This window comes from Gambusia affinis, linkage group LG14, assembly GCF_019740435.1.
Source record: "Gambusia affinis linkage group LG14, SWU_Gaff_1.0, whole genome shotgun sequence".
NCBI classification, from domain to species: Eukaryota; Metazoa; Chordata; class Actinopteri; order Cyprinodontiformes; family Poeciliidae; genus Gambusia; species Gambusia affinis.
The window spans coordinates 13,525,498-13,541,707 of record NC_057881.1 but is presented as its reverse complement, the minus strand read 5'-3'; the positions used below and the strand labels follow the sequence as shown (position 1 = coordinate 13,541,707).

At 40.1% G+C, this 16,210-nt stretch overlaps 2 protein-coding genes across 2 annotated transcripts; one reads left to right on the top strand and one right to left on the bottom strand.

The window, feature by feature from the left end:
* The first annotated feature begins 1,102 nt into the window (after positions 1-1,102).
* Positions 1,103-12,850, top strand: adnp2b (ADNP homeobox 2b). Its single transcript, XM_044138489.1, has 4 exons — positions 1,103-1,428; positions 5,502-5,623; positions 8,543-8,662; positions 9,189-12,850. Exons 2-4 carry the CDS (start codon positions 5,516-5,518, stop codon positions 11,991-11,993), a joined length of 3,033 nt encoding a protein of 1,010 aa, XP_043994424.1. The 5' UTR covers positions 1,103-1,428; positions 5,502-5,515; the 3' UTR covers positions 11,994-12,850.
* ggcta (gamma-glutamylcyclotransferase a) lies at positions 12,818-15,872 on the bottom strand. The gene is made up of 4 exons (XM_044138490.1): positions 15,628-15,872; positions 14,059-14,204; positions 13,824-13,956; positions 12,818-13,333 (listed from the first exon to the last, which is right to left on the bottom strand). Exons 1-4 carry the CDS (start codon positions 15,799-15,801, stop codon positions 13,193-13,195), a joined length of 594 nt encoding a protein of 197 aa, XP_043994425.1. The 5' UTR covers positions 15,802-15,872; the 3' UTR covers positions 12,818-13,192.
* Positions 15,873-16,210: the final 338 nt, after the last annotated feature.

Below are 16,210 nucleotides of genomic sequence, written 5' to 3'. Positions count from 1 at the left end.
TAAGCTGGTATGACAAGACTTGAACTAAAAAATGGATTTTCCTGGTACTTTTCTTGAAAAATGGCATTATATAAATCTTATTGTTAAGAATTTGCAGTTCAGCAAATCATCTGTTCAGTTTGTTTCATTATATGATCTTCTCTTTGTAGAACCCAACAAGAAACATGATTTCGCTTTTCAAATTCTTAATTTCGTTGGTATAATTTTAACAACCGTTTAACAGGAATCTACATATGACAAATTAAAACTGTCACCATTCAGCATCAATTGATGTGGACATACAGTACAGACCAAAAGTATGGACACACTTTCTAATTGAATTCAATGAGAAGGTGTGTCCAAACCTTTGGTCTGTCATGGCTAATCTGCATTAAGTGATCTGAAACAGAATAGTAGATTGCTAACAAAAATGTCCCAGTGGTTGCTCGTCATGTCAGTTCGAGGAGCTTCACTTCAACAACAGCGATGTAGCAATGTCCTTAAAAACCAATACGACCTCTGGATGTGGAGGTCAAGTGATGGGCCTCAATCGGATGACTAACGTGCCCCTTAACTTATCTAATAAGATTTTTAGGAGCTAACGTCAAAATTTAACTTGTTCATGTGAAAAATAATTGGATTGTCTTTTACGAAACCATACAGCAGTGCATGAAAACTAAATCGCAGTTGACATAAAAATAACAACATTTTTGAAAATGGTAGTTTTTATACTTTGTGCAATGCTAGCCAAAACCCATGTAACTTATGAGTCTCTTAGTAGAATGGATGCTCAATGTGATTGGCCACAAAAAGTTGCATGATATGACATCACAAGCAAAGGACCGCCCATTTAGCTCATTTTCTCGACAACCTATTGGTTAACTGGTGGTCTAGTACCACGTGACTCCCAGTGAGGGTGCAGGTGGCCACGCCCCCTAGCTAGCTATTTCTCATAGAATGAAAAAGTCCACTTTGCAGATTTAATGTGACAACAAAATCTGAAACTAGACTATGAAACACACCATGTGCACTGTTTGGGGCCATGCTGGCTGCAAAGGCGGCAGAGTAAAAAGTTATACAGTTTTGCAGAATGTAAAGTCTCCTATTGGTCAGGTTGTGCTGTATGCAAATGAAGTCGTACGTCAGATCCTGAACTTGAGCGCCATTTTTTTTTCCTCAACAGGAGGAAGAAAGGGGACAAAAGCTAGACCAAAAATAACTTATCTTCGGATTCCTTGCGCCGTTATCACCGTTCACATTCAACTTTAGCCCCTTAGCGCGGCGTGCGTGGGGAGGGGATGCTGCTCCGGTGAGCGCGGGTGAACAGCGCTGGGAGCAGACGCAGTTCACCGACACACATCTGCGGGCCGGTGGAAGTGGAGCACCGTGGCTCCGCCAGAGGAGACACAGCGACGACTAACGTTAATCTGCGTCGAAAATATCACCGAGGTAAATATGTGCGAGGAGAGGCTGTGTGTTGCTGGAGTGGGAAGACGCGCTGTGACCGGCTCTGTGACCTGGCGTGTTATCTGTCAGCATGCTGCCACTGCCAGCCTCTGGTTCCTGACTCCAATGTGGCTGATAGACAGTCTGAATGTATGCAGAGGGGAAGAGATTGGATTTAGGTAGCCATGAATAGCAAAAAAAACTAACTATTTAGGTGTGTTCAGATACTAACAAAACAGCTGTGGGACGCCAATTATGTTTTTCTAATCATATTAACCATGACGTGCTTTAAAAAAACAAACAAACACATCTTTGTGCAACAGTTTAACTACGTTATTATTACTATATTCGTGATTTATATATAACTTTTTAAATGCTGTTTTTAGCAATTTGATATATTTTATATGCATGTCTGCATTTGCATTTTTACAGATTTTCATACTGCACCATATTATTCAATTTAAAGGAACATTTTAAAGTGAAAAACAACATCTCAGTTTATTGTTTGTCTTGTAATTGGCAGAATCCTGGCATCACAATGATTCATTAAGTGTGATACAACAAAATGAGAAGTACAGTGCCCAGGTGGGACTCACAAAGAGATGGGGATAGGATGAGATCCATACCAGTGATACAAGCCTTTAAAACCTTGTGTGGGAGACACTAAAATGCATTCAGGTAGTTCTGATACCTCTTTGAACCTATTTCAACACAAAATATATTTGTTTATAAAAATCTAAATATGCTTTTTTAAATCATTAAATCAGCACGATTGAACAAGTCAACAGTCACAACAGTGCATGGTGGAGTAATTCAAGGTATCTTGGTATACATACACACATATATACAAACTTGGTAAACATAACATCCGGTTGGACCACACCAGAGATGCAACAATGCAAGAATCCCTCAAAATAAAAAAGATGCTATCTTTATTGCTGTATGTGTCAGATAAACTGTTCCAATCCAGTGGACAGGTCATTATTATTTGGTGTACAAAAACAAAAAAACATATAACTTATTGTCTCATATAACTGTTATATGTTATAATAGAAATGTAACCAACCATAAAAGACATATTTTCATTTACCGTTTCACATTTTATTTATTAATTTAATCTTCTTGATTATTCCAAAGACTTAATAATGACGCAGTAGTAGGATATTTTAATTGTGGGAAATATTAAAATTAATTAGGTTTAAATGGACTGTACCCTGATTTTTAAAAGTTTTCTCAGAAAACTTGAATATTATTATAAGACCAGCTATTAATACGTTGTTATTATTAATCCCTCTGGTTTAGGGTGCTGGGCTATTTACTTTTGGCCAGTTTTTATTAGCGTTGCATCAATATAGAAATTTGGTCTAGTTTTGATATCCATCATTAATACAGCTGTTCTGATCAATAACTGATATTTACCGATTAATAAGTATGTATTTATTTCTCTGCATTCTTGAACCTCTGTAAAAAAAATTAATAAAATGGCTACATCTCTGCATTGCTTCTCTTAGATAGTTAAACAACCCACAATCCTTTGCTGCATCACTATCTCTGTCACATGACTGATCAAATGACACATGGGCAACACCTTCCCCTCCCCCACCTGAAACACATTCACAAAAGGCAACAAGATGAAATAAACATCAGTCGTTGAATTCAGCTCAGTTCTACTTCACGGACTGATGCCAATATGTTAAGAAATTACTTGACATCGGCTTTTACGGATGTCAATCCCGCCATATTGTGGATCCGTAGGTTTTACGATGGGTAACCATAGAAACAATGTAGGGGTTTTGTTGTTAGCCACCTAGAGCAGCTGATTAACATCTCAAACGAAGTGAATTAGAAAGAGAGAACGAGGAAGTTCTCCTTCAATAATAATGGAGCTTTGTGAGATCTTATGCAAACGACAAATTTGATGAACTTTAAGCACTTCCAGGCACCCAGGCTGAGTTTTGAGAATTCAGTATTTTTCTGTATGTTTCACTGAGATGTGGCTGCAGGATCAAATCCCCGACTGTCTGTCTGTGCACGGCTTTCAAACCATAAGAGCAGACTGAGATTTTGAGTGGAGTAGCAAGAGTAAAGGACGTGGAGTAGCAGGGCTGTTGAACTGTAGATGGGATAATCCAGGACGTATTACTGTGAAAGTATTAGCATTAGGTTTTGGTCCATATTATTTACCAAGAAGGTTTTACAAGTTTTATTTTGGCGAAGATGTAAACTTTGCAATATCTTGTTCTCGACACTACATGTAGCGTCATCAGGTTAATTATCCCAAAATAACTGCCTACTACGCTTCCGATATTTACCAGTTTTCAGCTGGTCTACCAGAACGTGATAAAATAAATGCTGAATTTGTTTTATGCGCATGTCTTGGATGCATACATCTTCAAAGATATTCTTTTGGCAAGTCAAATCATATACTTGTTTTCTTTACTTGGTGTACAAACCAGTTGTTCAAAGGCAACCTGTAATAAAAAAAAAAAGTCTGTGGCTTTGAAGAGAGTATTCTGTACAGAGAAAACCACAATAGGCAAACTTTCTATTCATAGCCATAACCATTTGCCTTTTTTTTTGAAGAAAATTGAATTATATAATTCATATAGTCAGACATCCTACATGTGGAACATAATCCACCAAAGGTCATTGCTGAAGAATCATACTAGTCCAACTCTTTCCTTTTTCTTAAATAAAACGTAGAACAACTGAACCCAGAACCACAACTGCAAACTCACCAAATAAATTAAGGAGTCCTAACAATAAACATCTGAAATATCTTACTGTGTCCAATTACTCTATAGCATTTTTGAGATGAATTACTGAGATGCACCTGTTATCAAATTTACTTTACAAAAGCAAAGCAGCTATAAGGGATGTTCTGGTTTAGACTTGATTGGATACGCATGCAGATAAATTAACAGGTTTGTAAATAGTTTGTTGGGCAATAAACTGGCACATCTGGAATAGTACCAGAGGGTTTAATTGTTGACATAAAGAGTGAAGTGAGCATCCAACAATTACTTAAATGAATGAGTGAATTTTGTAGGGCATGTCGTCACATTAGACACCTTTAACAGAACATTACATACTCAAATACTGTGTGGTTAAATCGTACATTTATTGCTATCTGGGGTGTGTGAACACGGCAGTGGTGAAATGCTGGAGTCAGTCTGCACACACATCATTTCTCACTTTGTTGTAGAGTGTCCACCTCACAAGCCTTGCATTTGTGCAGTGTGACCACTTTGGGCTTTTTTTTTTTATGTGCAATTTGTTTACTTTGGTCCAAATTAGTTGATTAGTGTAACTGGTAAGTTTTTCGGGTGGTTAGGGAAACTCTTAACCAAACCAAAACTTGTCACTATAGAAAACTGTACCGGGACCGTTTGGTGGAAGTGGACTTGGCACGGTTGTTTTGAAAAACACCCTAGTTTGATTGCTGCCTTCACTTCTACACAAGCAGACTAAGAGGGGAAATTAAATGGAGTTTGTTTTAAATGGACTAAACACCTCAGGTCTAGAACACTGTTTGTCTTAGAGCTTTACATACCCTGGCCTGTCTGGACGTTGTCTAATATGTCTACTGACTCTACAGGAGTGACTCTACAGTCCTGAGGACTGGAATTGAGAAGCACTGCTCTACACTGTTGTAATAGTAGGAGAAGTAGTTGCCTTTCTATCCAAAATTGTTGGGTTTGATTGCAGCCTCCTCTTGCTACATGTGTATATGCTCCTGGCCAAGACACTTAACCCCGAGTTGGTGAATGTGGCTAATATATTGTGTTTTAAATGGGCTTTATGATTAGAACACATTAATCCTAAATTCAGTCAATTTAGGATTAATGTATGATGACCTTCTTTCAGATGTTCACTCCCTGCACCACCACAAATGAGGCCACAATTTATGTCCTCTGAGACTACTTTGGCGGTGCCAACACTTTTTTAATCAAATCCTATATATCCCCACCGTTGGTCTGCATGTGCACAAAATCAGGCCAGTCAATCTGGGTGTTTTAACTTGTTTTACATTGTCTTAACTGTGCCACTGTTTTCTGTTTTTGTTTTTCTTTAAGGTTTGCGGTAAATCATGTATCAGCTTCCAGTAGGAAGTGTAGAAAAGATTCGAAAGGCTCGTAAAGCAGTGAAAAGCATCCTAAGTGAGATCGGCCTCGAAGACTGTCAGAACTGGCTGAAGGTATGTTTCATTGTTATTGTTCAAAAACTTACAAAAGGTTTTATATATCAGGAGGCTGTAAATGTCATTTCTAATTGTGATTTTTCTTCAATTGTGATTTTCCTCCTCTGCTTCCTGCATAACTTGTAACTACTTACTGTGCTACAAAGTGCATGCTACTAACAGTGAAAATTATTAAAAGATAATGAAATTTCTCCCTTAAGGTCTTTTTCAATTTAGTTATCAATATCATCCAAACAGAATTATCTTTTAATGAATGAGAGAAGTCCTGAAATCATCCTTAGTGAGCCAGCATTAGTTTATTATTTTAACATCTTTTCTACATTCTTGAAATTTGTGTTTTTTTATATCTATATATTAATACTAAACTTCTGATTGACATCATCTTTGAAACTGTACAACTTCTTTCTCATATGAGTAACAGCAACCAGCATCTAAGATGTGAGAACAGACTTTCTGCTGTTGAGTTTTGAATATTTCGCAGGATTTGATTATGCTTAAAGGAAGGACATATACAGCCATATTCATCCACTCCCATGAGTTGTGAAGTTCTGCTGAAGAATTACGTCCAGTTTTGACACGTTCTGACAACGTGGCTCTCCGTTGGTGAGAAAAAGTCCAGTAAACATCGTTACGCATGAGGGCGCACAGAGCCTGACTTTGACGCAGCAAAGGTGCACACATTACGCATGGTTACGCATGCAGCTGGGGGACTAATGTCAAAACAAACCCCAAAATGCCTTATGTCCTTATGACAGGACGCTTGTTGGCCACGCATTGGTGGCTTTAGATTTAGTTTCCGAGTTGACCAGTCAGAAATATTCCAGAAAGAATACAGGCATGTCAAAATGAACTCAAGTCGCTCTCTGGATAGTATTGGCTTGGAAAAAAGCCATTTCATAACATTATTGGTCGAATGCGGTGTCAATCAAAAGGGGTACGCTCTAGGCTGCCATACAAAAGCATCATAATGCTCATTAGCAAATAACTTAAAGCGATTCAACAGAACTTGGCAACCCCTTCAGCAATATATTAATAACCCTATTTGAAGATGATTTGTTTTGATTATCGGTGTGATCAGATGTAAATCCCAGGAAAAGGGGAGGAGGGTGGGTTGGGGGAGGTGATTGGGTCTTGAGAATGTCCTTATTTATGTCACTTTTGTTTTGTTTTAATTTTGTATTGTCTTTATGTTTTATGTTCACATAAAAAAAGAGAACAAACATGTATTGTTGAGGTTGTAATTCTCATGTCTGATTTCTCAATAAAACAGTTTGACAACAAAAGCATCATAATGGACTCCAGCAGAGTTTAAGCCCTTATCACTCACCCCGTAAAATACAATGGAAAAACGGCACGTGGGCGTTCCGGTGCGGGTTAAGGGGTTAAAAGTGAACTTTATTGGCTTGGGTTTTATTTTTTTACAAGCTGAGAAGTGCTCTTATTACTAATTACCTATTTTTTCTACTGTTGTGTCATGAATACTTGCCTTAACTCAGAAAGTGAGACCTGAAGGGATATTGATGATGTGCTGGTTCTTTGTGACTACTTGCATACATTTTCTATTTACTCTTTAAGTAACTTGGTTGGGTTGCAGTACCAGTGAAGCTCATTTTCTGGATTTGTAGATCAAGACTCTCGCTGTGGTTCTCCTGGGTACCAGAACTTCAGATATAAGTGATGGATGACTGCAGCTTCTCTTCTGATTCTATTTTTTTTTTTTTTTTAGATCAGGACATCTGTAATCAGACCTGATTATGCCCAGAAAAAAAAAAAATCACATTGAAGTGTGACCAAAATATTAGCAAAACCAGAAAAAAAAAGTACTATAAGGAGGCAAATACTTTTTATATGAGCCGTACACTTTAGATCAGTCTGGTCAAACACAAAGGAAAATGTTCTTATTTCATTGAGGTCCACACAGTGTCTATTATTGATAACTTGCAGCATCATTTATAATTAAATGCGGGGTTTTTTTTCATCTGCAATGACTTGATTTCTATGCAGTTTGATGAAATTGGGTCATTCATTACCAGGGTTGGGCAGTATGTAATAACTGTCAGTAAAACATGGCAAGGCATTTGTGCCGAGCAACTTATTAACATCTGTTCTTGCCATATTAGCTACCCGTGTCCAGTAAAATGTACCTTTTATCACAAATGATTCAAGAACAGCCAAATAAAAAAAAAATGAGGAAAAATACCATCACCACTCAGATAAGCTGTTGCTATGCAAGTTGGATTATGAAACCAAGGAAAGAGAAAAATAAAACTGAGTGTTTCTATAGGCAGTCCCCTGATTTCTTTGCTTTGCAGACTGTCTTGTTAATACTAATAATGTCACACTGACTCCAACTTATTAGTGTCCTTTTAAAAGACGTGAAAAAATGTTTTCTTTTTGTGAACAGATAAAACTAAACCTTAATTATCTGTTTTAACCACTGTTTAAGTTTTAATAAGTATGGAAAAATAAAAATGAAACATTTTTGACCATCCAGTCATCTGTCGATCCATTCATCCACTAATCTTTCCAGCCATCCTTTGTTTCCTCCTTCACAGCCTGTTTTACAGGTTATTCATTTAAATGCTGCCCACTATAGCCAGAAATTTGGCTGATAAATCTGGAAATATAAGCAGGTTATGTGCGAATCTTGTCTGTGGGTGGAGCTGTTTCATGGGTAAGTTGGAGAAACAGAATTATTTAATCAGTGCAGCAACTTATCTTGACTTACCACCACGTACCACCGGGAGAAGTCAGAACAGAGCTGATCTAACTAGGAAAGCAACCTTTTATTCTGTAGATTTGGCTCAGAGGTTGTGAGAACTCTTGGGAAAGTTATGATCTTCAGGATAAAAAGGATGTAGTTTTAACATTCCCTGAAGGGATGTTTTCTATTATGATTTTGTTTGTTATGTGCAGGATCTGAATGAAAAGCCAGATGAGAAAAATCCCGATGAAGAAGAGGAGAGAGAAGAAGCCTTTCAGGAAACAGAATGGGTTGATATCACAGAGGGATTCAGTGTCCGACAGCAGAAGAAGGTGAACTTTCTTCAAAATCCAAAATAATAAAATCTTGTTTTACTATAGTGCTTTTGTTTTATTTTCATCTTACTTTTTTTTTCTCCTAAATGTGTTTGTCGTGTATCGCTGCTCTGTAGGCACAATTTAGGTCTGGATTGAACAACAAAAAGTATAATGTACAAATCTAAAACTAAAATCTAAAATTATCTAATTGCTTTGTTCAAAACGAATTTTAAACATACTTGAAACTTGTCATATTAAATTAGGATGTCATCAAAAAGTTCTTTCAGTCATTCTATTGAGGTTCATTTCAGCAAATGTTATCCTTTCAACTTTCAAATATACTTGTATATAACACTAAATAAACAACCTTCTTCTTATTCACACAATAAGACTTTACTTTATCCTCCTTGTCTGCTCAAATGCATACAAATCAGAATATAAGGATATTTTAGGCCTGCTAATTTAACAAATTTAGCATTTGGAAGAAAATTATTTTAAATCTTTACCTTTACCTTTTCATTTGTTTCCCTCCTCTGTCCAGTGGCCGTATCGGTCTCGATCTCTGTGCTGCACCCTCTGCAAGTACTCTTCACAAAACCTCTACAACTTCAGAAGCCACGTCTCTCGCTGCCATGCATACGTTCAGTCGTACTGCGCACTGGCACCCTGCTCTCAATGCCTCTTTATCGCTCACCCCAAGATCGTCAAGAAGCACATGCTCTTCTTCCACGCCAAACTGCCCGTCCCAAACATCCAGCCGCAGAAGGAGAGTGGGTTCACCCATCGCTCTGCTGAGAGGTATCAATGTCGAAGGTGTGGATTCCCAACCTCTTCTATCTTCGCAATAAAGAAGCACATCATTCTCAAGCACCTGGATCACCTGGCAGATCAATACATTGGTTACAGATTGCACCAGCAGGGGACTACAGCAGTAAAGATCTACTGCTGCAAGGTGTGCAAGGTAAACACTGGAACTCTAGACCAAATGTTGCACCATATGCTGGTGGAACCAGCACACTATACAGTCACCATACAGGTGCAGAGTGTCATTACGGAAAACAAGAACTACACTGTTAAACCAACTTCTAATGGAAATGGTTTGTTGGTCACATTCCCAAATATTGCTCCCAAACCACAGGCGCCTCAGATATTTCCCAGTAACCAGCTGGTTTTACCCAGTAATGGCCAACCTGCTGGGACTGTTGTAGCGGTGCAGCAGCTGCAAGGCAACACGAACAGTGCAACTCTGATCTGTACTCCTGGAACCAACCAAGCTTTTCTCCCTCCACAAGCATCGGCACTAGTGCAGCTTGCTAGCGCAGAAGCTAAAGGTTTGCTCCAGCCTGGTGCGACGATAGCCCTCCGTAGCGCTCTGCCCCAAGGGTCGTCCGTAGTCCAGTTTCCCACAGTGTCCAATGTGTCCCTGAAGCAGACACCCGTAACCTTACCTTCTCCTATAGCTCAACCACAACAGGTTCAACCCCAAGGGCAGCAAGTGGTTCTTCCACCAGGACCTCAAACCAATCTGGCTGCTGGAGTTGCTCCTAAGCCTGTTGTGGCTGCACAAACCTCACAAGCAAACCACACTCCCCTACAAGGAACCATGCTCACTTCACAGTCCCTGCTGAGTCACCTTATCCCCACCGGCAACAGGGTGAATGGCATGCCCACGTATACGTTCGCGCCACTCGTCTCTCAGAAAACATCCACGCCTCTCAAGCCTGTTGAACAATTGAGTAACTCCACGCCACAGACCAAGAGGTGGATCACCTGCCCCCTCTGCAATGAACTTTTCCCTTCAAACGTCTTCGATATGCACATGGAGGCCGCCCACCAGACCAAATCTACCGCTTCCAAGTCAGAAAGCGTTGCCGCCCGAGCAGCATTCCTGAAGAAAATGCCCGACAAGACCGTCAAATGTCTCACATGCAAAATTTTGCTAACGGAGCGGGTCGTCTTCCAACACTTGTTGCATGGGCTCAATTGTTTGTACTGCTCAGCTTTGTTCTTTTCAGTCAAACAGCTTGTAGACCATGTAAAGCTGCACAGTCCAGCCAGCAAGGTGTATTGTGACTTTCTTAGGCAGAAGTACAGGATCTACTCCAAAGGTAACGGTGCCATTATCTTCCCTCATTTCGACGTGAACACCACCGCACCAAAAGACATCCTGGGAGAAGCAGAGGTCAACCTCGCTCTAGTCACAAGTTCTCTTGACCTAATTTACTTCAAGTTGCAGGCCAGCAGCCCACAAGACGTTTGCCCCGCACCCATGAAAATCCATAGCGCCTACTGTCCCTTCTGTAACGAGAGGTTTCAGAATCAGTCTGATCATGTCCTGCACTTGAAACAGAAGCACTTTGTGGCGCCAACCATTCATGCCATCTTGAAAACTGAGGCGTTCAAGTGCATATACTGCAATGGTGTGTACACAGGAAAAGTCACTCAGCAGGCTGTGATGCTCCATATCCAGCGGTGTCGCTGTTCTCCAAAACCACCTCCACTGCCGCCACCACCACCGATTCCTAAGCCCACGGCTCCCACAGCTGTGCTGCAGCATCAACCACAACTAAAGCCAGCTCCGCAGGTCAGTCAGCAGTCTGGACTTTACTTCCTCCAAGTGCCGCAGGGAATGACGATGACACGGGCCATAGCCCCAGCTCGTGTGATCCGAGCTCCAGCCCCTGCGGATCCCCCAGAAACTGAGGCAGAGCGGCAGCTGAAGAGGAAGCTTGAGGCAGCTTTGAAGGAGGCCATGGAGGCCAACAGGCGAGAGCGAGAAGAGAAGGCCGCCGTGCGCAAGAGGAAAGAGCAGGAGAAACGGCAGCGGGAGAAGGAGTTGCAGGAGAAGCAGGAATCCCCACCAGAGCCAGAGACCCTGAGCGACCCTGCGGTCAAGCTCGTGTTGGAGCCAACCGCCGTGGAGCGACGCTGCAGTGACGAACGCAGAGAGTTTATCTCAAAGTACTTCAACACGAACCCCTACGCCACCAAACCGGAGACAGAGGAGTTGTGCAGAAGGCTGTCTATAACCAAAGCAGAGCTGGCGGGCCACTTCAGCAAGAAGCGCAGCAAGTGCATGAAAAGCCTCAAGAGGAACACGGCCGCCATCTTACTCGGCTTTAACATGAGCGAGCTGAGTAAAGTGAAGCACAAGCTACTGATCCCAGAGCCAGAGGCGCCGGCCGACATCGTGGAGTCGGACCAGGAATCTGAAGAACCGGAAACGACTGAAAAAGCGGCGGAGCAGGAACCGACGACGACTGTAGAAGGGGCGAAGGCTGTGGAGGAGGAACTAGAACCGATGGATGTAGGCGACGCAGAGACGGAGCAGGAGCCGATGGAATGAGCCGAGATATTTGAGATATGGACCAAAAATAAGCAAATCAAGTAACGGTTTAAATTCAAAACAGAAACAGCTAATTCCCAATGACGTTTCTGTTGAGTCATAATCTAATTTCATAATATCTAAGTTATCCTGAAACAGAGGGCGGTTTGTTGATGTAGCCCTCACTAATAGTGCTTTGGTCCACCTCGGTATGTCATCAGTGCTCCTCCTTCTGATTTCCACTCAGATCCAGTGACAGGTTGAGGCCTTTCTAAAACACGATACTGAGATAATGAACAACATCTCCCTGGATTCAACATTTACCACAAACCCAAGTTCTCAGCTGCCTTTTATATCCTTTATTTAAGACCACTCACTCAAATATTTCTAACTTACTTTGGTTCAGTTTATGTATTTTTTTTAATTATATTAGACCTTGCCTTCTGAGTTTGACCTTTTATGTTGTGTGACCACCGCTGCTTTTGTACTTTCATCGTTTTTCACAGACCAAATTCTCCTCAGAATGTTCCTCTCTTCCCTCCAAAATTCACAGTTGACTTTTGTTTTAGCCTTAAGTTGGATTCTCGTATTCTGTCAGAATAACTTAAATTTGTGCCATTGTGAGGTCCACACGTCGGCATGGACTGGAGCAAAGACTAAACTAAACTCACACACATTGCTGAATAATCCTGTGCATTGGTTTTGTTTCCCTGGCTGCTTCTTTTTGTATTAGTATTTTCTATAACTACTAGAGTATGAAAAGTGTTGGGTTAGATATAAAAGTAAAACATTCTGTCCAAGGCCACTGTGGTGTAAAAAAAAAAAAAAACAACAGCAAAAAGAAATAAGAAAAATAAAGTGGTTTCTTTTTAAACAAATGATTCACTTTTGTTTATTTAATAAAATATGTTCATGTTAGAGTATTTGCAGAAGTCATGTGTTATTGGCAGTGTAATAAGACTCTTGTCAATTAAATGTGTTTAACTTTACTATTCATCAGGCTGTATGCTGGGCCACACCAACTATCTTGTGATTGGATGCTTACAATATTATGACAGCAGGAGGTAAATCTAATCAACTATTAAAACACAGATTAACCTTCAGGTCTAGATGTAACTACTATTCCACCTAACACAATAAAAGGAATACAGTAGCCAGTTGAAAGCCTAAATGGATGATGAGGCTTAAATGTTCTAAAAACCTCATTAATGTGTTTTTGTTCACTGAATTCCAGGTAGCTGCGTAACGGCTCTAATTTGATCCAGGATTGAGGGGCCAGAGTAGTTGTTGGTCTGAATGGCCTCCAGCCTCTTCAGGTATTCCTTTGGAAGTCCGTTCTGCTCTGCTCCCAGGCACACCACCTTCAATGTGGAGAAACCAACAACATTTACGCACAAACCAAAACGAGAAACTTGGAAAAATAATGAACGAATTATCACAGTTTTAGGAATGATTTCTCAAAAGAACGTGTTTTCTTTCCCCCCCCCCCCCCCCACCCACCCCCCCCACCAGGGGGTCTTTTGTGGGCTCTAGTGTCCCTTATTTGAAAGTAGGCTGATAGGAAATGGGGGAAGACATGCGGTAAATGTCGCCGGGTCCAGGAATCGAACCCGCGACGGCCGCGTTGAGGACTCAAGGCCTCCAAACGCACCATCCCCTACGTCACCACCGCACGCCCAGAACAACGTATTTTCACGGTTTTGACATATTACACATCCAAACTTCTAGGTTTTACTGATATATTTTGGGATGTTCTAAATCGGGGGTGGGCAACTCCTGTTTTTAGGTGTTTCTCACTTGAAAACTCTTGATTAAATAAAAAACAAAAAAAAAGTTAAGTTCTCAGGACACCTGTTTGTACTGCGGAGACGGAGGACTGGCGTGAAAATTGTTCATCTGGTACGTCCTGCATTGGATCACGCCCTCATCCGTCTCAACAGAGACCTCCAGCGGGGAGTACTCTCCATGGCTCACACCTTCCTGTCTTCAAAGGCGCATGAATAGAAAAAAAAAAAAACATATTTCTCTTTAAACGGAACCAATTTATTGATCAACTTTTAACCAGATGTGCATTTGTGCCTCTCACTTGTCCAAGGTTGGGAGGTTTTCGTTGCTCAAAGTCCAGACTACACCCCACACCTCATCGCCCTGACAGGACTCGATGGTGGCCACTCCGCCGTGCCACGAGTTTTCCACATGCTCCTCCCACAGGCCAAAGTTCAGCTTGTAGTCCTGTGGAAATACACAACCAAAAGATGCAAAACTGGTTTGACTTTTCAAAAATTAAAAAACTGTTTTCTAGAATGTTTCATATAATTATTTTCGTACAGGTCTCCCCTGTCTGACAGGAAATTTAATTTGAATCCCAGCCTGGGATTTACACTAGAATGTAGAAAGTAGTATGGTCAGACCCCACAAATAAAACTTTAAAATTGTTTTTTTTTTTTTTTTAGTTTTGGGCAATTAATGAAGGCTTTACAAACCACAAAATATGTTTCATGCAATCTGTGATTAGAGTTAAATACTTCTGTTCAGACTTGAGATCTCTGGGTAATTTTCCAAGCAGGGCCTTGAGTAAGATAGCTTTAGTCAAAAAATATATTTTTTAAAGAAATTATTTGTGTTTTTTAACACTCATAAACCAGCGTTTTGTCAAATGAGTAATTTATACAAAAATCTCAGTTAAGTTTTACCATTTCAAGTGTTTTATTCCACTTGAAATGGTCAAGTGAATTAAAACACTTGACCAATGCAGTTCAGAGTCAAAAATGCTGCGAAATGAGCCTTTAATAAAGTGCTGAAACTGAAGTTGGTTCCCGACTGAGGCTTCTATTCAGGAAATGTCTTCAGGGCGATTCCACATCGGTTTTCCACTGCTTTCGGCATCTTTTATCTACTCTAGTAGATCACCTACAACACCTTGACTCTTCAAACCTGGACTAGATTATTCTCATCTAATAGCGGAGAATTTAAAAACAACTGTGTGATTTATGAAACTTCAATAAAAGGCGATCGCAGCCCTTTTTATGCATCTAGAACCCACTAGAACTGCTCCAGCTGTTCCACTACAACCTGTTCCACAAGAACATGTTTATTTGGATCTTTAATTTCGTTGTGCGAAATAGAGACATACTATAAGGTCTATTTCTAATCAAAAGTGCTGAAGTTAGTGAAAAATTAGGTGGAATAGCCATTTTGCTATTAGGGAGCTGCAATCGGAAACCAACTTCAGCTCCATGCGTTCACGCTGGTTCCGATTCCACTACTGACTTCAGCTACTTTTATGAAAAGCAGATGAAGAGCAGCGGTTCGTCTTAGTTTATCTTCGCTGCCTGATGTGTTCCGAAATTAAATGCGTCAACCAGATTTTAGTATGTCTATTAGATGGGGAAGCAAGTGTAAAAACTAGTAGCCAGACAGGGCTAGCTGTCATGTCACCCAAAACAAAAAATGCTGCGGTCATGTTCAACTTGGGACAGAGGTACCATATTTTCAGTTAGCATGACACTAGCCACAATAGGACAATAAAATGACATAAATAATGGTTTACTGTATAAATCATATATGAAATCCTACATAATTGTAGTCTGTCGTAAATGCAACACGAAGAGCAAAAGATTGACGCTGTAAAATTGACTAATTTCAATGTACAAACCTTTAGTCGACCTGTAGAGACGAAAGTAGCCGATGGATTCTTTAGCTGCAGTCTTTCCTTCAATAAGTTGCTTCCAAACGCAAAGTACATAAAATTACCGTCGCTGGTACCGGACATTTCTAGAAAACATATAGCAATTAGTAAAAATAGGTGGAAACTATACGACACACACATCGTAATGAGTTTCCTATCGGCTTCCGGTAACTCGGGCTGTCTTCTTCTTCTTCTTTATATAGCGGTTGGCAAACAACTTTTAGGTGCATTACCGCCACCTTCTATTTTGTGGTTTTGCATCTACATGATTTCATGAAACTGACCTCATACATTTAACAATCATTTACCTCAGTGCAGGTGTAAATTTTTAAAATATCCAGACATTTAGAAAATATATTTTAATATTTGAGGTTAACTGATGCTCTGACTTTATTCAATTAGACCAGTTAGAGAATGTAGAAAATGTTTACTAATTTTTTTTTTTTTTTACCACTGAGCATGTCTTAAATATACTTAAAAGAATACTTAGTTTATTAGTAAAACATTAAGTGTATTAATGACTTGCTTAATCACATTTAATTTTACAATT